The 23421-nt window shown below is 41.1% G+C and overlaps 1 protein-coding gene and 1 long non-coding RNA gene across 5 annotated transcripts in view; one reads left to right on the top strand and one right to left on the bottom strand.

Annotated features, from left to right (window-relative positions):
• Positions 1-23421, bottom strand: part of LOC111867354 (transcriptional activator protein Pur-beta) — a 149253-nt gene that overhangs the window by 94052 nt on the left and 31780 nt on the right. The window contains exon 1 of one of the 4 annotated variants that reach the window (XM_033752654.1): positions 19704-19873. The exons of the other annotated variants lie outside the window; for them this stretch is intronic. Coding sequence (XP_033608545.1) covers positions 19704-19788 — 85 coding nt within the window. The 5' untranslated portion in view covers positions 19789-19873. Of the gene's footprint in view, positions 1-19703; positions 19874-23421 lie in introns of those variants that run through there. 4 annotated transcript variants of the gene reach the window in all.
• On the top strand, positions 11274-18598 carry LOC117282551. Its single transcript, XR_004513340.1, has 3 exons — positions 11274-11425; positions 17321-17429; positions 17532-18598. It is a non-coding gene; the product is annotated as an uncharacterized LOC117282551 (long non-coding RNA).

The raw sequence follows: 23421 nt of genomic DNA on the forward strand, positions 1-23421 counted from the left end.
CTGCCCAGAACGCCTTGTTTTAAGTCTCACATAATAAATAGGGGGAATTGAAAATGCTCTGGATGATAATTAAGCGGGAAATGGTGGGGAGGGTAACCATAAACTCAATGAAATGACATCTCTAGAGTGTGACTGCACTACTCTCTAGAACAGGCCGTGCCATTCCTAAGGCGGTTTTTTGTATTGCTAGTGGGGTGGGACTAAGTCCCTTGTACTACGGCCACTTCTGGCCTATTGTACCAGCTCCAGATGATAGGTGAGGGTGATTGTGGAGCAATTGGTGGAATGAAGATTGGCAGGGGAAACCGAAGTACTCGGAGAAAACCTGCCCCAGCGCCAGTTTGACGGCTTCCCACCGCGGCGGCATGGGTTCGATCCCGGGTCTGGTCAAGTGCCATTTGTGGTGGACAAAGTGGCAATCGGGTAGGTTTTCTCCAAGTACTGTACTTCGCTTTTCCATGCCAATTCTCATTCCACCGACTGCTTCACATTTACCATCTATCATCCGGGGCTGGTACAACAGGCCAGTTAGTGGCCAACGTACCAAGTGGACTCAAGTCTCACCCCATCCCAAGAAGAAGAAAGAAGAATCAGTAGAAAGCTTCGAAATGACCAGGCTACAAAACTACATTTTTGAATAGTTAGTTAGTTACTGGAGAGGGTGGGTTTCCCCATGCACTTAGACCTGTATTGGTCCATTGTGCTTCCCTCTATGATTTCTACCAGTCTCTATATCCTACCGGTACTGGTACTTACCATCAGTTCCGCCCAGCCAGCGAGACCGGCTCTACTAGCTGAGAGGCATCTATAATGCTTCCCCCATCTACCAGAGGTATTAGAGACTGCTGTTGGGCGGGAAACGTCCTTGAATTTTGCTCAGTGACCTCCTTAGGAGATATGAGGTTCTTTTACGTGCCGTAAAGCTACGACACGGGACCCACGGCTTAAAGTCCCTCCCGGAGGACTTGTTCCCTGAATTTTTCCGCCCTTAAAAATTCGACGACCTCCGCCGGGTATTTGAACCCGCGTACTACGAGTCATGAGGTGGGAACGTTACCTCTAGACTACGGAGGCCGCTACATTTTTGAATATATTTTAACACTGTATTAATAGTGTCTCAGCCGGTCGAGTGGCCGCGCGGTATAAGACATGAACCGTCTTCGCCCGCTCGAACACTGGGATCCTGGGTTCGAATTTCACTTGAGGCATGGATTTGTGTGTACGTTTATTCTACTATGTTTGTGTTGTTCTGTGTGCAGGCCTGATCCCCCGTCCAAGGAGTCCTACCGACTGTGTATAGATTAAGAAACTGGAAAAGCGGCCAAGGCCCACAAGGGCTCTCTCTCTGCAGAATCGAAATGTGCACGACAGGGCGGTCACGTTCCCTGAGCATCAGTCCCACTACGTTTCGAAGGCCTCACGTCGATATGCAAAGTCTGAAACACATTTAGACCCACAGCAATGTCTGTTGAAAATCAGACCAATGATGTATTAGCAAGTATAACTGGTATGATTATGATAGTTGCGTTCCTTAATTCCTTTTGTTTCCTTTTTTCTGCATTCCTTACCGTAAAGAGGGGGCTCAATTTGCTTCAATGATGTCAGGGTTAAGGAAAGTATTATCACCATAGGCCACTTTTAATTATCTCATGTGAGTTAAACGGATTAGAGTTGGAAATTATCATCGTAGAAATTAAAAAAAAAACATACGGTAAATTTTAGATGGATTTTTGTTTCCATATTTACCTAATCCTTCCAGCAGCACTATTGCCCTGGGGTCGATTCAGCCTCTAACAGAAATTAGTACTAGGAGTCTTCCTGGGGAGGGCGGGATGACAATTTTACCGCCATCTGTGAGCCGGGTTTCTAGAGAAAACGTGGGAGCCTCGACGTCTCACAAACCTATGCGCCTTTCCGGCCTGTTACAGGGATACCTTTACCTTTATGGTCAATTTTTAGAAATTAGTTATAAACTAGATTTCGTCCTTGCGAAAAGCGTACAATGAAGCAAAAGGGATCTGCTTTATGGAAATATTTTGGGATGATGTAAATATTTACATTAAATCTCACAAAACGCAAAATATGGAACAACTGTCCTAAACAATTTGGAGAAATTACGTTGATAAGACGAGTCAAACAACCGAAAGGTTTGGACGGTTACACTTAATCTCGCAAACAACGCGCTTACGTAGGAGAAGTTATTTAAATTACAGATATTCTTACTTCCTAAATATGAGACGGTCTGTGTAATATTTCTTGTTTCAGAATGATGAATGGACAATCTGTATATAACACTTTCAAGGGTAATGTGTAAAATTATGGAAAATTATTCTACGTAGAAACATTTACGGATATAGGCATTTGCGGTCTTAATTTCTATCTGAAAACTTAAGATATAATGTCAGGAAAAGGAGTTTTCATCCCACAGCATAAACCTTTACTTTGAACCTTAACAAACTGCAACCACGGCCACTGGGTATTTTGCGTGCTACACATTTCCAACCCATGATTACTGACAATATCAGCGCCTCAGTTTCCGCAACAAACAAGTTTTCGTTTAGGATGTGTGATGCGCGACGAATAAGACGAACATCTAGTGTCAAAACTTGAAAAATCAAACTGTTTTCTCATAAATCGTGATATTATTTTGTATTTTTTCTCCCTGCGTTCAGACATCTGTGAAGGACCCTGAGGCTGTTGCAATCTCCACTATAGCTCGTAAAGCTCTAACAACACTTCGATGGTACGTATTTCCGATATTTCGTATGTCTTAGCTTCAGAATGGCGAAGAAGATTCAAAGCACAAAATCCTAAAATTATTTCGAGCCAAAAACCCATGCCATTTCACAAAGATTTTCGACTTTGCTTTAGTTCTTTCTCTTGACGCTGCCGGTGATGGAATCTTGCTCAATCTTCACGTTCAATTCGCAGTTACTGAAGACACCTTCACCTAAAAGTTTCCTTGGTAACCTACACTAACGCAGAGAAAATTATAATTTGTATCCCCACCAAAGCGAACAGAATGTTGAAGCTTAACCTGTAATTCTAAAATTCCCTTTCGCTATTGAAAGATGGCTGAACAAAGTGTGACTGGCGTCCATAGGGAAACATATGAAACATTACACGCTGGTTTCTAAAATGGGCGATTTATACCGTTCCAATTTTGCAATAGCACTTTCAACCTTAGAAGGGCTAGGATCAGGTACTAACGGTTCACCTGTACGGATTTCTGTCTGCCTAACATCACTTACCCTATGTACATTCAATAACTGAGAGTAGTAGTTCCTCCACCTATTCAAAATGTTGTGGGAATCTGCAAGCAGATCACCATTCTCATCCTTCACTAAGTTACTGCTAGGCTGTTAACTCCTCCTAAAGTCATTTATTCCTCTATACAGGTCTCTATTGTTCTTGTTCTTATGTTCATTGCAACTCATCAGTTTTGTCTTTCAAATATTCCATCTTTTTGTTCCTGAAATGCCTGCTGACTTTCTCTTATACTGTTCAGATTATCCCCATTTAACTCGCCTGGATCCTGTAACCATTGGAATTTGGCCGGCTTTCTTTGATCTAATAATTTTGAGCATCCTTCATCGAACCATGGCTTATGCTTCTTCGATTCATAATAACCTACACTCTCTCTGGCAGACATTTTTATATTCTCTCTAATAGTTTCCCAAGCTTTATTAATATCCACCTCAGTTTCCACGTTTTCCAAAGCCCCGAACTTATTTGAGATTTCAACACGATACTGCTCTTTACCCTCTACCTCATTTAATTTCTTGAGATTGAACCTCTCCATATGAACTCTGTGTGTTGTTTGTTTGCTCACTGCCAGTCTTTCCCTAACCTTTGCCACCACCAGGTAGTGGTCAGTATCACAATCTGCTGCCCTGAATGATCAGGCATCAAGTGTACTTGAGTGCCGTCTCCCCTCTATCAAAATATGGTCTATTTGATTTTGTATCTTCCCATCAGGAGATGTCCAAGTAAATTTATGGATATTACGATGTGGGAACATTGTACTTTTGACAGTAAGATTTTTTGATGTGGCAAAGTTTACTACCCTAACTCCATTATCATTACTAATTTCATGCAAACTCTCATTCCCAATCGTTCGTTTCAAAATGTCTTCCCTCCCTACTTTGGCACCGAAATCTCCTAACAAAATTTTCATACGTTACTTCGGGAATTTATCGAATACATGTTCTAGTTCTTCATAGAATGTATCCTTTGTGTCATCAATTTTATCTTCTGTTGGGACGTGAACATTCATAACAATGATATCACACCAGCGACCTCTTAGTATTATATGATATCCTATCACTAACGAACTCTACCCTCTTAACTGCTGATGCGATTCTCTTATGTACGGAAAAACCTGTACCTAATTCATGATTTTCATTCCCCTATATTTTAAGATTTCTTTCGCCACTGCCCTGAGCGAACCTGCCCTGTACATGCTTATAAAATTCCACGTGCCGAATCTCGTGTCCTTTTTCTTTAGCTTAGGCCGTTTATCCAGAGGATCCATCCAGGTCCGAGGCTCTGTGTGCATTTTCGTAACATACTTATTTTTTACGGTGAGGAGTTGTTAGCCCAACACCCAAGCTGGAGGGCCACCCTTTGTAATGCAATGTATTATTATCTATGGTAAAACAGGTTTAATATAATTTTTATTTTATTTGTAACATTTTTCGTTTCTTATTAAATCAATTTCATCACGGGCCGCGGGTTGGTCACCGATGAGCTAGACAATATCATGACATCGTCGTTATATATTAGAGCCATTTCCGAAACTAAACCTACACTACTTGGAATAATGATTCAAACTGGAGCCGTTAGACACACCCAGCATGTGACGTAATGTGTACAGCACCCCCCGTGATTGTGGTAAAAACGGATGACTATTTGTACAATCCGACAGAAGGCCTGCCAGAGGACTCAGCAGGCCACAAAATATGATGGTGAGAACAGAAGGTTTTGAAGACTGAACCGATCACCACCTACAACAAATAATGTAACTCATCGCACATGTCTCTGGTTCCCCATCCGAGTAGCCAATCAGACTTGGATATCTCCCACATCTGGCCTCCAGTCATTAAAGAGGGACTTACAAAATGATCCCACTTTCAATTATATGGTAATGTTCCATTTCTATGTCGAGACGATATTACACGGGTTCTCTCTTATCGGCATTGGTTCATTTGCTGTTGAGTCTTCACTGGCATCTCTCTGCATTAGTTGTATTTATTTATATTTATATCCATATTTTTCTTATCTGTGATGTTAGAGATCCAAATAAGCGGCCTCCGTAGTCTAGAGGTAACGTTCCCACCTCATGACTCGTAGTACGCGGGTTCAAACCAGGTGGAGGTCGTCGAATTTTTAAGGGCGGAAAAATTCAGGGTACAAGTCCTCCGGGAGGGACTTTAAGTTGTGTGTCCCGTGTCGTAACTTTACGGCACGTAAAAGAACCTCATATCCCCAAAGGGGATCACTGAGCCAAATTCCAGGACGTTTCCCGCCCAATAATAGTCTCTAAGGCCTCTGATAGATGGGGGAAGCATTATAGACACCGCTAAGCAAGTGGCCGAACTCGCTTGCTCGGCGGGACTGATGGTACGCACCATTTATCGGTAGGGTAAAGAGACTGGTAGAATATCATAGAGGGAAGCACAATAGATCAAACTGGTCGCGGTGCATGGGGAAACCCACCCTCTCTAAATAACTAACTAACTAGAGGTCCAAATGCAATATCCTATCGTTGATTCTGTGGTATCAATGGCTGTCCTTTATAGAATTTGACCGTATGGTTTTAACTTCTATCTTAGTCAAACTCAAGTTTTATGGACTGTGGCAGGTACTGTGTGTATGGACGTACGTACAAAGTGGAGCCGGGAGAGCGGTACAATGACTGCCTAGTGACTGGAAGGCCGAGGGGTCCGAGTCCGAATCCCCAAGCCTCCCATCCAATGGCTAACAGGGCTTTTCCTGTAGGTATAGTGGCCGGAGCGTGAAGCTGACCACTTACTTCCACCAAGTTTGAGGTCTACAACATGTGAATCTACTATCCATTCCACATATATCCTCATGGCGTAGTGCTTCATTAGTTAAACACAGGGACGACATTATTTATGCAATATGTACAAACTCTCATGCATGCCCAATTTTAAATTTTTGTACTAACTCCCTAAAATGATTTACGTTTCGTTTATATGTATATAACCTGCCTCGTGGTAGTTCTGGTGTTTGGATATAAGGACAAGGTGCACAACTCACTAGGCTTTTTACCTGAGGAGGAAGACAGAGTCCAATCTTCGAAACGTTTCACATAAAAATAGGACGACTGAAAATGTACAAAAAGTCGATAACTGTGTATAGCATTTTGTGTTATAGGCCTCTACAGAGCAGGTTAGTTGTTGTATGTGTTTATTATTAAAAAGACCTGCGTGAGGAAATATGCGGCTGGTGCCCCGTCCGGACCAATAGGGGCAGTGGACCGGAGATAATCTGAAAAAAAAATGAACCATTTTTGGATGGAAGACGGCTTTGGAAAACCAGTACGTACAACGTGGCCCCTTAAAGGGCACTCTGTTTATTTTCACAACTTTACCAGCCCAGTTTCTATTGTGCCCGACGACCACCAGTCCACATCCTTCCCTTGTGGTTTTTCCAAAACGCAACTCAATCATCCTACTCACTCCGACCCTAAGTTAGAGGCAGTACGTACCCCCGAAACAACGGCAATACTGCACACATCCATGCAATAAACACGGCGAAGAATGTAAACATGCCAATACATTATGCATGAAACAGTGCTTATAAGTCATCAATTAGAAATATGGGGGGAAGACAAAACAATGGAAACACTAAGAAACTAAGGAATAGAATTTATGTTGGATACATTGAAAGAACTTCAGCTGGCAACACTGAGTGTTCTTCAGATTGTGTACACTATGTAGTGCTCATGACAGTGCATTAGTTTTTGTGTTGAGTGACAGCCAATGTGACAAAATCAGAAAATGGGAGACCTGTCCGATTTTGAAAGAGGACGGATCGTTGGTGCGCGTTTAGCTGGAGTATCTGTGACAGAAACTACCTCATTATCAGGTCTTTCGAGAGCGACAGTTTCTAAGGGTATATACACATTCATGAATCGTGGGGAGACATCAGCAAAAAGGAACAGTGGGCGAAAATTAACACTGGCAGAAGGAGTCTGCCGTACACTGAGAATGACTGTTTCGAAAAATCAGAGTACTGCAGCACAGGTGTCAGCAGAACTGAACATTCACCGTGAAGACACTGCTTCCACAAGAACTGTCTGAGGTGAGCTTCACAAATCCAACATCCACAGCATGGCTGCAACTGCTAAACCTCTGCTTAGAAGGTAATACTCAGATGCATAAACGATGGTGTCACGGCCATAAAACCTGGAAACCAGGCAACTAGGCAAGTGGAAACACGCACATTATATTGTCAAGCCGAAAGGCAATGTTCATTGCTTTGCCTCGCAAAGTCGATACCATGTTGCCGCGCGCGAACTCTGTCGAGCCAATTCGGAGCGGACCTCTTTTCCGCGGCAAAGGGGTTTCAGTGTGCTGTTCTCTTTCGGTTGAGACGGACTTGTGGCGTTCAGCTGTTTCTTTCGGAGCAAAATGAAGAATGAAAACTGTCTAGCTCTCACACAGTTTTAGATATCTAAAGAGGTATTGTGGAATACAAAATCTGCTAATTACCATAACAAAAGTATACACGAGGACGCATGGAAGGACACTGGTGACGAAATGAAAATGCCAGTTCAGGATGACAACTTTATTGGCTTCATACAGAAGAGAAAAGTCCCGAATTAAGAAGTCTTACATAACTGGTTCTGGTACGAACATATTTATTAAATTGCTAATATACCACTCGTATTATCTGTAATTATGCTAATAAGCAAAACAAACTCCGTGTTTTCAGTCCAGAGCGACCGCCACTTGTCGGCGAAGTTAGCGCCGACTTCAGCGGATAGAGGGTGTCGCGTGGTCAGCGCAACGAATCCCCATGGCCGTTAATTTCGGTTTTCTACACCAGAGCCGCTATTTCTTTGAAATAGCTCCTCAATTATCATCACGAGGCTGAGTGGACCCCGTTCCAGACACACTTCTTCTCAGAAAAAATATGCTAATACAGTAATAATTTATTTTCTTCGATAATGCTGAACATCAACATAAAGGCAGCCGCTGCACGTGCTGTGTTCATAGTGATCTCGCGAGAACTGAGGAACAGCGCTGATCAACAGCCGCACGCGGCTGCCGCGCTTCAATGTTGGACACGAACACGATAAACAAATGAACGAGTTTTCCGCGCAATAACAGCTGCGCGCGGCAGCCTCGCGTAATCTACACCCAGCCTCAGATGAGTCTTCCTTCTCGCTTCTTCCGTACATCAGGAGTTTACGTCTGGAGAGCACCCAAGGAAGCCTGCAATCTGAAATGCCTGCTTGGTTCCAACAGTGAAGCACGGGGGAGGGCCTGTTAATGGTTTGCGCACGGCAGCCTCGCGTAATCTACACCCAGCCTCAGATGAGTCTTCCTTCTCGCTTCTTCCGTACATCAGGAGTTTACGTCTGGAGAGCACCCAAGGAAGCCTGCAATCTGAAATGCCTGCTTGGTTCCAACAGTGAAGCACGGGGGAGGGCCTGTTAATGGTTTGGGCAGCAATGTTGTGGTATTTATTACACTTCATGCGTGAATTACAGCAAGGGAGTACGTGGTCAGGTTGCATCCCATGATCCAGACGTTACTTCTGAAGACGGAAATGCACCCATTCACACAGCTGGAACTGTCCAGTCATGGTTGGTAGAGCATGAAGATGAACTTCAACATCTTCCATAGCCAGAACAATCACTGGACCACTTGAGTGAAGAATGCATTCCCACCTCCAACTTCTCTAAAGAAACTGGACGATAACACGAGACTGCAGCGTCCTGTTCCACTGTGTTCTCACTCCTTGACGTCTCTGTACAATTTCGTCGATACATTAAAATTCACATGTTTCAGCCTACCTGGCCATCATCAGGCGTGTAAGGTGTTAGCCTGAGCCTGAAGGGGCCTGCTTCAGCTTCTACAGTCATACATACAACAAATGGATAAACCAGCACATCAACAAAAACGTACTAACATCAAAAATGCCAAGACAAAATGTACATAAAATAGATTATAAATAAAATGCTCCTATAACCCATTACATACTACAGATACACCAGACACGTGTATAACAACGGCATGATAAGACCTAAAATATTTTAGAAGCATTTACAGCAAAACGAAAAGCAGAACACCGTAATAACAGATCAGCAGGTTCCTTCAATCCAACATCTTATACACCTGATGCTAGGCCGAAACATGCAGCATTGTATAATAACGAGACGGAGACGTATGAATATTAATATATCGACGAAGTTGCACAAAGACGTCAAGGAGTGAGAACACGAAGTTACACAACTTGAAGACGTTCTTCAAGAAGTTGGTATAAAATTCCGCTAGAGACTGTTTAAAACTTGTGCGAGTCCATTCCAAGAAGGATTCTGGCTGTATTGACGGCATTATGTTGCCCAAAATCATTATTAATAAAGAAATCTGTAGAGTATATAGTGTTTCCATTGTTCTGTGCAATCCATGCATGTCGACAACCGGAAACTCATCAGATAATTGTAACGTACACCGAATATGTCCGTAATACGTTCTTCTCAAAAATAAAGCAAAGTGGAATAATAAAAAATACAGGATCAAACTCCGCAGTTTTAGCTCTCAAGCGAACTATACCGACCAAGCCATCGCCGCTTGTCGGCGAAGTTAGTGCCAACTTTTAGCGGATAGAGGGTGTCGCGTGGTAAGCGCAACGAATCCACACAGCCTTTAATTTCGGTTTTCTAGACCGTAGCCGCTACTTCCTTGAAATAGCTCCTCAATTATCATCACGAGGATTAGTGGACACCGTTCCAGATAGCGCCGGGAATCGAAGCCGGACCTCTGGATCTGTAGCCAGGAATTCTAACCACTAGACCAGAGGAGTAATAACAGTGATAAATGTAGGTCTAAAAATAAAATAGGAAGATAGCTGTGTTCGGAATCCCTTCAGTTCTCACTTCCAACGTCTTATTATTGCGGAACTTTTGTTTCCAAATTTGAGTTTAACGTTAGAAAACTCCTATATAGACGACGTTCTATTTTCCTCTACAATGGATGAGTCACCGGTGCCAATGTTGCACTTCTAATTCAAAATCTAGTTCCAGCAAAGTGAATTTTGCTTCCAAAATTTGGAAACAATTTATCAACACTTTTAATGGGCCTTTTCTAATTTCACTTATAAAAATGGCGGCACACCAAACAATGAGGAGAGGGCAAAAGGCCCGTGAACAAAATCACAGAAGAGAAAAATTAAACAATGACTGAAACGCGAAATACAATACTTGTTTCTGATTTATAATACAGGTTATTTTATTCTCAAATACATTTAAATGCACATGGGCATACATATTTTCCGTGGATTTATACTGTTACAAAAGGTAAATTGTCCCTTGTGTGTAATTAATTAAGTCCTATGCCATGCAGACATTTGGGGACTAGAGGTCTAGTTCCACCATTCTTTTATAATCTCTGAAAATATATAAAATATTCATTTCTATAAAAGTCAGTTTTCTTCCTGCATGGGGCCCGTGTTATTATCTGGGAACAAAATACGAAAATGACAAATTAATGCTAATGTTTTCGGGACTATCAATCTTGACATCTGTTTCTTCACAGTAAGAAACATACTAAGCGCATAACGCATCGCTTCCGTATGCCATATCCAGAAACACGATTTGGTTCTTTAAAGCAATAAATCTTGAAATGAGACTGGATGACGATATCCACAACTCATCCAGGCAGATGCGTATCAGTGCTTTCTCAAAACGCCAGACAAATTGCTCTGAATGTGGGTAACTTGTCTAGCCGACGTCTAGCTGGATCCCTCAAGGCCGCTTTCATCGTAGCGTAATAACTATGTAAGGCACATTGAGGGAAAGAAAGGCATTTCTCGTTCTTGCGTACGTGTTATAAATATCACACATATTACACTTTTACTAAACACGAACTGAAAGTGAAAGCAACCGAAGCAATCCACCCGATTACGGCCAGGATACTCTGGATCAATAACTTTCATAGTACGATGTGTCTACCACCAGGTGCCACAACAGAAAATACCTACTACTGCCATCTCCCGGATGACTTTAATACTTTCTCGACATACACAGCGATACCAAGCCACCATTTAACTGGCGCTTACTGCACACTTTTACGCTGCTGTGAGAACATGGAAGATGTAACGTAGCGTTTAATATACGAACCAAGGACTAAAAACAACAACCCACATGGGATTACACCTAACACGTAAACAGGTAAAGTGGCACCATGATTTCCAACCATAACACTGCAATATGAACTGAAGCCTTCCGGCAGGGAATTAAGGAGAAGTGATGTCGAATATGGTGTATTAAGGCACAAGCTTTCAAACTTGCGATAATGTAGATTCTAAAGGGTTCTGACGATGGTATATAACATTCAGAATCACTGCGTTTTTGGACTTTGTCCATCGTCCGGTATTCTAGAAATTGCAAACACAACGTTTCGGAAACTGGACCTGTCTCCATCCTCAGGTGAGTGATCTAAGTGAGTAGCTGAAACATGAAATTTAAGACAGCATTTGAATCACATGGCTATGTAGAAGTTACAACCCTTCTATGTTGAATCTTAATTAATGGAATATTAGATTATATATATATATAAGTGATCACTGGTAAAATACATTTATGTACAATAATGTTTAAACANAGATGCGATTTCTCTGCAATCGGTTTCCAAATTTCATGATATCAACTTTGAAGATTTAAAAGTTGTATTTACATATTAATCGAAAACAAGATTTAGAAGCTACAGAATGGACTCTTAGAATATTCCTTTACTGCAATGTGGTTCTGAAACTCTTTTGGTTGATATACCTCATCATCTCGGTGTCAGATGTAATGTCCCCCATCTCAGTAGTAATATGAATCGGTGTGTTCAGTTTAAACAAACTCTTTAGTCTGTGGACAGAAATAATTACACACACTTATTGGTCACTACTGTTGCTGCATACTACCAACCAACATTTCAGTTCTGGGCACCATTTTCGAAACAATAACATGTATGTCATGTTCAACTTTTAGTTTGTTTCTTGCTTTGGATTTGCAAAAGTAGGTTGTGACAGACTAGAACTTGATGAATTCATGTGGCTAGAACAGAATATGCCTCACCAAGACTGCACCAGTTCCGATCAACTTTCATTTTTAAAATTAGAACGAAACTTATAATTACTGAAGAAATCAAGGAGCTTATCCTTTGCCAGATCGTTACCATCAATTTGTTCACGACAAATGGCAAAAGGACTTCTTATCCACATGTCAGCTATCAAGGCAGTTGGAATAATAATACCTTAAATAGTGAATTTCAGCTTTTGATTCCACTGGATGTCCTGAATGTAAACTGAGTTTACATCAAGAAAGGAAAATTTCCAAAGGTTTCAAATTTTACATGTCTTCCCCCAAGTACTAACTTCTCTTGAAACGACTGAAGCTTCACTTCAGCCTCCAAAAAAAAAATAGCTACTTCTCACCCTGCAATGAATTGTTCATTGAGTTTGGAATTACAATGCTGAAGCGAAATTAATCCCTTTTAACATCGAAATATCTCACATCTTGAGATTAAAGAACCCTAGTCACAACTTTCCCTCCTAATAAACAGCATACACTGGTATCAAGCAAAGTATGGTGTTTAACTTCATTCATTCTGGCCCATCACACTAGTTAATTATTATAAAATGAATATGACAACACCATCCGGTGTGACTCAGTTATACAGTGCCTGCACAAGTTTCGGTCTGCTGTGACATCTTCAGAAGGCAATAACAACATGCTAAGGAACTATTATTACATAGCTCACAATACAATACATACACGGTGTGTCCAGGATCCGTTAGGACTCTCTCTCTCTCTCTCTTTTTTTTTTGCCCTGCAATGCCATCTATTGGCGAGTTGTGGCGTTAAGATTCTTGAAGTTTCAGCTGTGGCTGTCTATAAGATCAAAGCTCAAGTATCGCTGCAATAAATTTCCCACCTTCTATAGATCATAATGATTGATTAAGGTGTTCTCATGAGTTCTACTGAAAACGAACGATACAGTCCAATGAATTACTGCCGTACATAATCACAGTTCAATAAATATCTGACAATATTATATCACAAAATAACTTATTAAGCCACCCAAGCACAAGAGAAAATATCTTACGGTATAATCAATACGCTTTATTCGCTAGTCGTGTCTAATTTTATTCAGCCAAAATATTGTGACATGGCAGCTTAAAGGCTGGCATTGAGTTGCGAGACAGTCACCAGCCGGTAAGGACACAAGTACGGAATCTCAGAAATCTAAACTGTTGGGAGCCGTTACCAGGCAACGACTGGACTTCATGTGATTGCAGTACTGTGATTTGTACAGTGCGTAGATCCGTGAACCTTTTGTTACCCGCAGTTACGAGTTGTAGGTGTTGAATAAATTCAATTGCCGATCCAAACCTAGTGCCTTTTTAACACGTGACAACCAGTGCCAAAACTGGAAAGGATTGAGTGAACAATTGGGCTGAGTTAGTGGATTGTAAGTAATGGATCCCGAAGCTCAAGGCGCCCATCTTTCAGAACCTGAAGCTCCACCTAATGAAAGATTGGTAGACACGATAGCCGGGATCCTTGGTCTAAATCCCATGCTTATTAACAGCACGAAATTAAAAACGTATAGAATTCGCACAACTAAAGATGTCATGTCGTTGTAATGAGACTGCATCTAAATCATTTAAATCGTATGTAGGATATTACTATGGTCATCTTCCTGCTGGCGGATCCACAATTTCCCCGGGTCCTTCCCTCAGGCTCTTGCTGGCACTCTTCCGGGTCCTATGCCGCTTCCTCAGGTTTCACTGCGACATGTTTCTTGGGGATCTCCCGATGCTCCGCTTGGCATTCCATGTCCTTGCACTCCAGACATGCCTCCGTCTTTTCTAAACAGGAAAACATCCTTTCATGAGTGGTTTCCATTGCGGTCATCAACTTCTTATGGTTCGCCTCTCTCCGGGAGGCGAGGGAAGCTATCTCAGCTTTCATCTCCTCTTTCCCGTCGTCCATATTTTCCTGATTGGCCTCCATCTTGGCTTCCAATCTTGCCTTGAGACAGGCGTCCATTTTTCTTGCATGTCTTTCAGGAGTTCCGTCATTTGTTCTACTTTTGTAAGCTGACGATACGACTATACATATACTGCCGTCTTCAGTCCAACAAATCCCATTTCTGACACCAAAATGTCACGTCCCGGGGATTTTGCGTGATTAATAAGACGGGTTTCTTGATTTGATGATCGAACGAATTTACTGGAGCATTACACAACTGGTTACAACAGTTCACAGATCACTGACACACTGTCATCATCTTCCGACTGGACGCTCCACTGGAAACTATTCTGACTTCCAAAGGAACTGAACTCTATTACTCCGTTGTACTCCCTCCTACTCTATTTACAATTCCTCGGCACGAAACCCACGGAAAGCACTGTCTTCTGTTGTCAAGAATACATGTTTATTGGTCCGTTACCTAGCAACGGATGCCCTAATGCGGAGAACGTAACTTTCGGAATGTATTTACAGAGCCGTTGCCTAACCCTGGGGATAAGCGTCACAATATATATAACTTTTAGACTATCCAGAGAAGAAGAATGACAAGTAATGAAACAAATTAGTCATAGCAGCTTTAATGCAAGAGAATACAAGTGGTGAACAAGATGATGAAAATGTTGTTTGCTACCAAACATAACCCCAAGATCTCTTGTATAATCAGTTTGTACAATTAATAGATAAAATTAGGATACACACAAAACATACCTAAAATTATCAGATCGCCTACATAGTAATTAAAATGGATACTGTTAGTATTACAAGTAAGAGAAATTAAATTGATTTTATGTCAATGTTTATATGCCTTTCTCCGGCATAGAAAACCGAGGTTAACGGCCGTGGGGATCCGTTGCGCTGACCATGCGACATCCTCCATCAGCAAAAGTTGGCACTATTTTCGCCGACAAGCGGCGGTCGCTCAGTCGGTACAGTTCGCTTGCGGACTACAGGCCACGGAGTTTGTTTTTATATGCCTTTCAATGCACAACTTTCTACACAACCTATAATGGATTGCAGTAATTTACAATCTTCAGCAGACATGGAACACTTTTCAACCATCAGCAAAGAGCAAAAATTCAAATCAATCTGGACTCTTAAACAATTAATAAATGTACTGAACTGAGGTCCTATGGTGGAGCCTTGTGGCACTACTGACAGCATGGGTAAGGTGAAAAATCTTCTCTAGACAGCAAACAAAGGAAAATCTGGATAACAGGTAACCATGTAATGTAACACTGAGAGTAAGAAATTATTAAGTTTATGTAACAGAAGATCATGCAGGACTTAATCAAAAGGCCTGGCTAAAGTCAAAATATTGGGAACTGTCAACTAACAGAAACTGTAACAAAGTTAAAATAAGCGCAAGTGTATAACTTTATGATGTTAAATGTGTATTATATTTTTTTAATCCGACGGATAACTATTATGCAAATACAGTTTGCAGGTCTGCAGGTGAAAATAAGAGCACTAATTGGTAAATAATAATAGTCTGTTCTTTGTTACAGTCTCTAGTTACTAACAGTTTATGATAAACTAGAGGATTCTTTGGTACAAACATGAATCAGTATATTATTAACCTACCAAGATAACATTTTAAGACCGACTGCAGGATTACATACCTCCACATACATGGAATTTTACCAAGCGAGGCACACCTTCTCTTGTACAAATAGTTAAGACTATGCATGACTAGTTCATGCTTAACAGCCCTATTTCAGGACAGTTTTGGTAAAGTCGATTTTTGCAAATATATTTACTAACATCTGTATATTCCAATCATGTTTTAAAAGGTCATTCATATCTGTATCAGGTACCATAAAGAGAATTCTGAGTGGTGCAGTATCACAGCACAGCGCCACAGACCTAAATACAGCATGTCTGGGGATAAGGAAGGAGACGTCGGGCATCTGATATCTGCTATTTTTGTTAGACAGTGATGGCTGAACAAACAAATGAGCTCAATATAACTCACAGCAGTTAAAGAGAACTTCTGCAACTAGTGAATTAACGGCAGTAATGACTGTATTCCTACATTATGTAACACGTGGTAGTGTAGCTGATTGAGGCACTATGCTACAACCTGGAAGTTCGCAGGTTCGATTCCCGATGAGGTTACTGCGTTCTTCAATTGACTTAATCTTACCAGCTGCACTCTGGTCCTGGGGTAGACTCTATCTCTAACGGAAATGAGTACCAGGAATTTTCCTGGGGGTAAAGGGCAGCCGGTGCACAAGGCTGACAATCTCACCGCCATCTATGAGCCTACTGTCTAGAAAATGTGGGAGCCTTGATGTCTCACGACCCCATGGGCCTCCATGGCCTATAACATGAAAAGCTTTACCTTTTACGTTAACAAATCATGTCATCTATTGCTGTTGACAAAAAGAACTTACTGCATTGACACAATGACAAATTTTTGTGGCCGAACTGACGGACTTCCAGAAAATGGTGTATAGTACCAAATACGGGTTTTAAAATAAGTGAGAATAGGTTAGTACTGCAAAATAAAATTATCTCACAAGTATCATTCCTAATCCAAGATAATAATATAATGCCAAATAAAAGTTGTACAGCATATGGATGTAATTCATAGTACACATAAAGCGCCTTTACATCATATATACATTGCTGCTGCCATCTGATGAGAAAGGTATTAACCCAGTATGCCTGAATATCCCACCAGTTTATGAAGAATGCTGAAAATAGAATCCAGTAACTTTCTAATGACGACGCAAAGGTGTACGTCACAGACTAACGATGACGCATTCAGTTCATGGTGTAGTTCAAGAACAGTCACAGCTCCCTTATGTGAAATATAAAGTTCAGCTCAAGAAAAGATTTTAATTTAAAATGATGCCGGGACTTCATCTTAAAATCGGCATGTTATTTAAATGAACAATGACTGTAAAACAAGGTTTCTCATAAAGCTGGCAAGATTTATAAATTCTCAGGGTCGAAGTGAACACGCGATGTCACATGGGCTGTTTCAGCAGGAAATCATGCTCGTTTAAAACTGCATTAAATTTCACTAATTTATTTCAGGCACTATACCGGATTCCGAGGACGCAGAACACTCGTGTGGGCTGCATCCACGTGATTCTAGGGGATGCATATTCCCAAATTAAAGAGTCTTATCAATGTCGATACTAGTGTGAGTATGGTCAAGCAAAGAGTCTGGTAAGAAAGATGACGTCTCTCAAATGACCATCACTGTCTTTCCGATGCATTTAAAAATATCGTTTCTGTATTCTAGAACCGTGCTTGAGTGATGTCTATGCAGCCCCATGTAAAGCGGGAAAGCCAGAGGAAGTTGTTCCGGTGACCTAATATTACGTCACCGAACTAGTAGGGATGACGACACACGCTGAGCATCCTGCAATACAGTTCCGTTCATGTGCAACGTCATCAATGACATCATTGCAAACGTTTCTCGGGCAGGTGACAGACCGAACGTGTAAGGCGGAATACGGCGAGGCATTATGTCATACGACTTTCGAAAGGAAAAGGAAAAAATCTGCACACACGTCAAACATTACTTTATTTCTATAATTATTCTGTTTTTGGACATTGTCCATCGTCTTGCCTTTATTCAAAACCGACTTGCTTATTTTTCAAAACACGACGTTTCCGAAACCAGATTCTGTTTCCGTCTTCAGTTGGGCCCAAACGATAGAGCTAGTCCCTATCTCAGTCTCCCTGTGCCAGCTGCAAGATGGGGTACATAAGCCAAACACAGCACAAACCATCTGCGAGAGCTAAGAAAACATCAAATTATCAAAACTCCACACGTATGAGGCCTTTCACTAGATAAGTATCTCGACTGAGACCATCACTGGAGAGAAGCAATACTCTTTATGGTAGGAATACAAGAAAGACGGCGTTTCCCATTCAAACTACACCTGACGCAGTGATTTTTTGAAGACAAGACGATGGATAATGTCCAAAAACATAATATCTGTACTAATGTACCGCCGTCGCGAACTTTTAGAACTTAAATTACTTTATTTTTTCTCAGCATCTCTCAAACAATGGGCCTACTTCAGCTGATTCTTATTACACAAAATATCAGTGACTATCGAGTCATTCCACTTGATTCCTTGGAAGTAACAGAGTATGAGTATGAGGGGTGAGCTATAAAACTACTAACAACTTCACCTAATTGTTCTTAATAATCTAGATTTCACTATTTACACACACATGCTTTCCCATAAACCGAATGGAAGTAATTATTTATTTACCATAACTTGAAAGGAGATAAGGTATTTACTATAGGATTCTGACGATGGTGTATAACACACAGAGATATTGGGTTTTCGGACTTTATCCATCGTCCTGGTTTTAAGATAACTAAGATAAACACGACGTTTCGGAAACTGGAAGTCCAATATCTCTGTGTGTCATAAGGTATCTTCAATTCTTTGGGAAACTGACAATATAAAAACTGCATGGCCCAAAGTGGGCACATCCCCCCGACGAAAAAAGTTTATAAAAATGGTTTACAGTATTATATTTAAGCATCCTGTTGTACTCTATACGATGACATAAACACCGTCCCAAGTGCAACAATTTTTGTACTTCTTTTGTCTTGCCCTCTTCTACACTACATGTTTCGGCCGCAAACGGCCATCATCAGGTGTATACACTTACGTTGCTGTTACACTGCACTTAGTTTAAAATTTAAAACCACGAGTCTTCCCAATTGTTCTTTTCGTCGTTACTAACGGGTTTCGATTTATTAGAATCTACTTCGCTGATATCTGTCTGATTTGTGCATTATCTTTGTTACCTACACTCGTCAAATGCACAAATCAGACAGATATCAGCGAAGTAGATTCTAATAAATCGAAACCTGTAACGACGAAAAGAACAATTGGGAAGACTCGTGGTTTTAAATTTTAAACTAAGTGCAGTGTAACAGCTATGTGAGTGTACACCTGATGATGGCCGTTTGCGGCTGAAACATTTAGTGTAGAAGAGGGCAAGACAAAAGAACTACAATAAATTGTTTCACTTGGGACGGTGTTTGTGTCATATATAAAAATGGTGTCAGAAAACTTAAAATCATTTGTTCTTTGTGTGTACACTATATATATATTTATATATCATATTTTATATATAAATATGATCTGTGGCAGGCCCTAAGATAATCTGCATATAATATACACACACGACATACATGTCACAAACAGGCTATGACAAACAAAATATCAAGTGTACAGTTAAATGTACACCCCTGGCGCGAAATACTTCTCTGCTGTAATAAATGAATAACGAAAGAGAAATATACAAACACTATAAATGATCCAATTGTACTTAAATGCCTCCAGTCACCGAACTAGTAAGGAAGAGGCGAGAGGCGTGCTGCTGCCACTAGACTACTCAGCGGTCCAATAACATTTTGACAGTTTCTAAATGCCACAAATACCTGGAGGATGCCAGTACTGGATCCTGCCGAACTGCCAACTCTCGGCCACCTGTTCCGGCTCCATTGTTGGGTCCATGCAGCACATGTCAGCCCGAACCACGTGAAACTACACACTCGCCACATTTACCGCGCGCCAAATCTCACCGGCCGGCAAGCAGCATACTGCGAAAATCACATGTTTCACTCCTTCCCCTTCCATTCACGTTTAAAAGCGATTCATGCCGATGGAATGTTGCTCTGGAACGCGGCACACGCGGATCTCCACCAATCATAAGCCACTACGTCACATGACGTAGACGACTGGCTCACAGCTGATGCATTAGTCATAGCAAGACTAAGCGACAGAGGTCTGGCAACTCGTTCTTGGAATCGCATGCCTTACATCATGCCAGTAATTATAAATATTACGGCCACTCATCTCACGTTCTCAATTAATGTCACGCATATTCCGCCACTTCTAATTTTAGGACCCATTTCTCGGCTGCAATTTTCACGTTCTGGGTACACTGCTTTCCTCATTGCTACCACAATAAGCGCCACTTCCAACTAAATGATGCATTATTGCATAACGTAAGGCAGAAAGCATTTTATTTCACCCAGGTATCGTTTGATGTACGCTTTTATTTTACCAATGCAGTAAAATGATGAAACTGGGAAGCAAGCCGATTTAGCAGATGCTAAAGAAACTGACATTCGAGGATAAGATAGATTTAACAGCGTCCGGGCATCTGAGCCGCGGTTCCAAGTAGAACGCCGAACTTGCTCTTTAGCTACTGGTTATGCGGTTGTCATTAAATTACAGTAAAACGTAAATATTACGTGATCGTTTCTTCGTTTCTACAGGATTCAATGCCTGCTACAGATGTTATATAATGGCGAAAGAAAATTACCCGAATTATATGGGTCGGGAAAATATGGGATATACACTAGCTTTATTTAATGACACTTCCAATCCCAGATCACATAGGTCTAGCGTCGGACAGTAAGTTAATTAATGAATAATTACATGCACAGGCCTAGGAAGTGGTCGTGACCTAATTTTAAGCATATGCCCACTGTGTATAAAACGTCTCTGAAGCTGTCATCATTACACAACGGAAGAGACTTGTCATCGTCAGAAATGTTACTACATTCTGCTTTCAATATGCGATGGAATGCAAAATCGCCATACCGGAGTTGTCCCACACACGGAACGTCTCATCTGTATGGGTGCTTACTCCAGCTACGATATACCCTCGAAGATGTTTCTGACAAGGGATACTGTCCCGGGTTTTGCTTGGAGTAAAAAACAAAAAAACTACGAAACACCTCAGTCAGGACACCCGGTCTCTGGGTCGAAACTTTTAACCCTGGTTCTCCGGAATTCGAACAACATTCAACCGTAACATCTAATGATGTGGCAGGCACGAAATTTAATGTACCTATGCACTAACAAGTCCTTTCAGGATAACCAGTTTCCCAGCTGAGATTCGATGCAAGATCTTCATAATGGCGACTGTGTGTACCACAGCTACGTTCGACCCCTAAGGTTTCATGTTGTGCGACGTACTGAACAAGAATGCAGTAGCCAAGACTGCATTTCGTCCTACCCCTTTCCCTTCCAGAGATAAAATGTCATAACCACGTATCTGCGGGGGGAGGGGGACTGAACCGGTAGCCCCCATCGTAAAATTGTGATCTACCGACGAGAGAGACGCCGACAGAATGGTTGACAAGGAAACTGGAGAATCCTCAAAATGAAAAGCAGGTGTGAGCAGCGGCACGAAAATGCTACTAGAAACCCCCAGTGGTATGGAAATATTTTACACGCTCACGTAGCCCCTCTCTAATGAGTACCGGCGGGATAAAGCGGCCGGGTCGAGAATTTGACCACTCACCTCCATCTAGCGATGAGGTCAAGAATGGTAGGGGAAAACCTCTACTCCCCTGTACGTCTTCATGGTGTGATGCTTAATGCCTTTTAGTACGTATCTGTAGGTGCCAAACTGTAACAATTCGCGTATCAATCTACTCATGAACTTATATCCTCAAATTATATATTACAACTATTGTTTCACGCAACTGTCGATGGAAAAAAGAACCAAAACTAAGCTAATAAATTTTAATTTATTTTACACATAGTATGCAGCGGCATTTCAACCATTTCAGATGAACTGCTTATAACTACCAACAAACTCATATAAAAGCCGTCACAGCCTCGTTTATGGAAACGGGGCGCATCCACCATGCGGTGGTGGCGTTTCTGTAATGTATCCCTTTCAGACAATACAGATATTTCCGTTTACTAAACTTCTTTCCCCATTTATATATATAACACTCAAACTAAACACCCAGTGATACGCCGTTTTAATAAAGCAACGCAGTCACTTTCTATTTCTCTATCTGAATACATAATTAGAATATTCCAAATAACAGAGAGGCCACTTAACCATGTTACTCACTTAAAAACGTTATTCGTACAGCAGTTGTGTCTGAGCCCGCATCCATTAAAACTCTTCAAAAATAAATAAATAAAATAGAATAGAATGTATACAAAGTTCACCCAAAAGTAGCATGTGCTTTAATCCATGACTTCTGAAACATCAAAGGAAAGATTTAGTTGCTGCAAATTCATCTCCACACAAATGAAGTTCTTAACGTCTCTATGATGAAACAAAACGAAGTTACACTTTCATACCATTAACCATTTGACGAAGACTGTTTTCCCACCGATGACAAATTCGTATGTGATTTTAATGTTGCTCAAGGGAGCTTTATAATTAGACAGATGATACAAATGGACAAAATATCATGACTTTGAAATCAGAATAAATGCATACAGGAAAGGCAACAAATTTATAAAGCTACATACAATACCACGTATAAGGATAAAATATTACAGATGCAGATGTTCGTAGGTCAAGCGACAACACTGTATGAATTAACATGGGGCGATTAGAACAGTGAACTAGAAGATACTGGCATAAAGCGTTAGTGGAATATTTCACGCCAACGTCCCAGTATTCCCCTTGAAGGACTGAGGCAAATTACAAGAAACCTAAATCACAACACCTGATACCCCACCCAAGATTCGAATCAATTTACAAATATGTATTGGCCAAATTACGGCTGGCCCTGACCTGCTCGTTGACTATATGAAGCTACAGAATGGATATAAGGAAGCTGATCTGGAACTACAAAAGGATAAAAGAAAATATTCGACAGAAAATTTTGGGATTTGGCAGGTTCCATTCCACCATAAGAGGTATGGCGACTGCGCAACCGGATGCAGATGATGATGAGACAGACCCGCCCTCCAGCCTACCTCCTTACAAAAATACGAAGCATGACAACGACACTTACCGCGTCATTATCAAAACTGGATCTTGCATACCTGTCAAAATCCCTTATGAGATCAAGTTTGTCAACGCATGCTCAAACTTTGGCTTAGTCATGTCAGTCGATAACGCTAAAATTATATCGGTACAAATTCGATATTTATAAAAAATTCGTGCGAATAGTTATACCTTCTGCGATATAATGCCTGTTGTACGATAAACCCCAGAAGCAAAACTCTTAACCGCATATCCTACAAATTCTTATCGCTTCGCATACTGGGTTCCGCAAGGAATAAACGAATAAAAGAAAATATTCCACTTACCATTCTGTCCATGTACTCTTTAATTATATATTAATTTCAGCTTTGCCACTGTTTTCTTGTACACAACCTAGCTTCCAT

The sequence above is a fragment of the Cryptotermes secundus genome, unplaced genomic scaffold, assembly GCF_002891405.2.
Source record: "Cryptotermes secundus unplaced genomic scaffold, Csec_1.0 scaffold65, whole genome shotgun sequence".
Lineage (NCBI taxonomy): Eukaryota > Metazoa > Arthropoda > Insecta > Blattodea > Kalotermitidae > Cryptotermes > Cryptotermes secundus.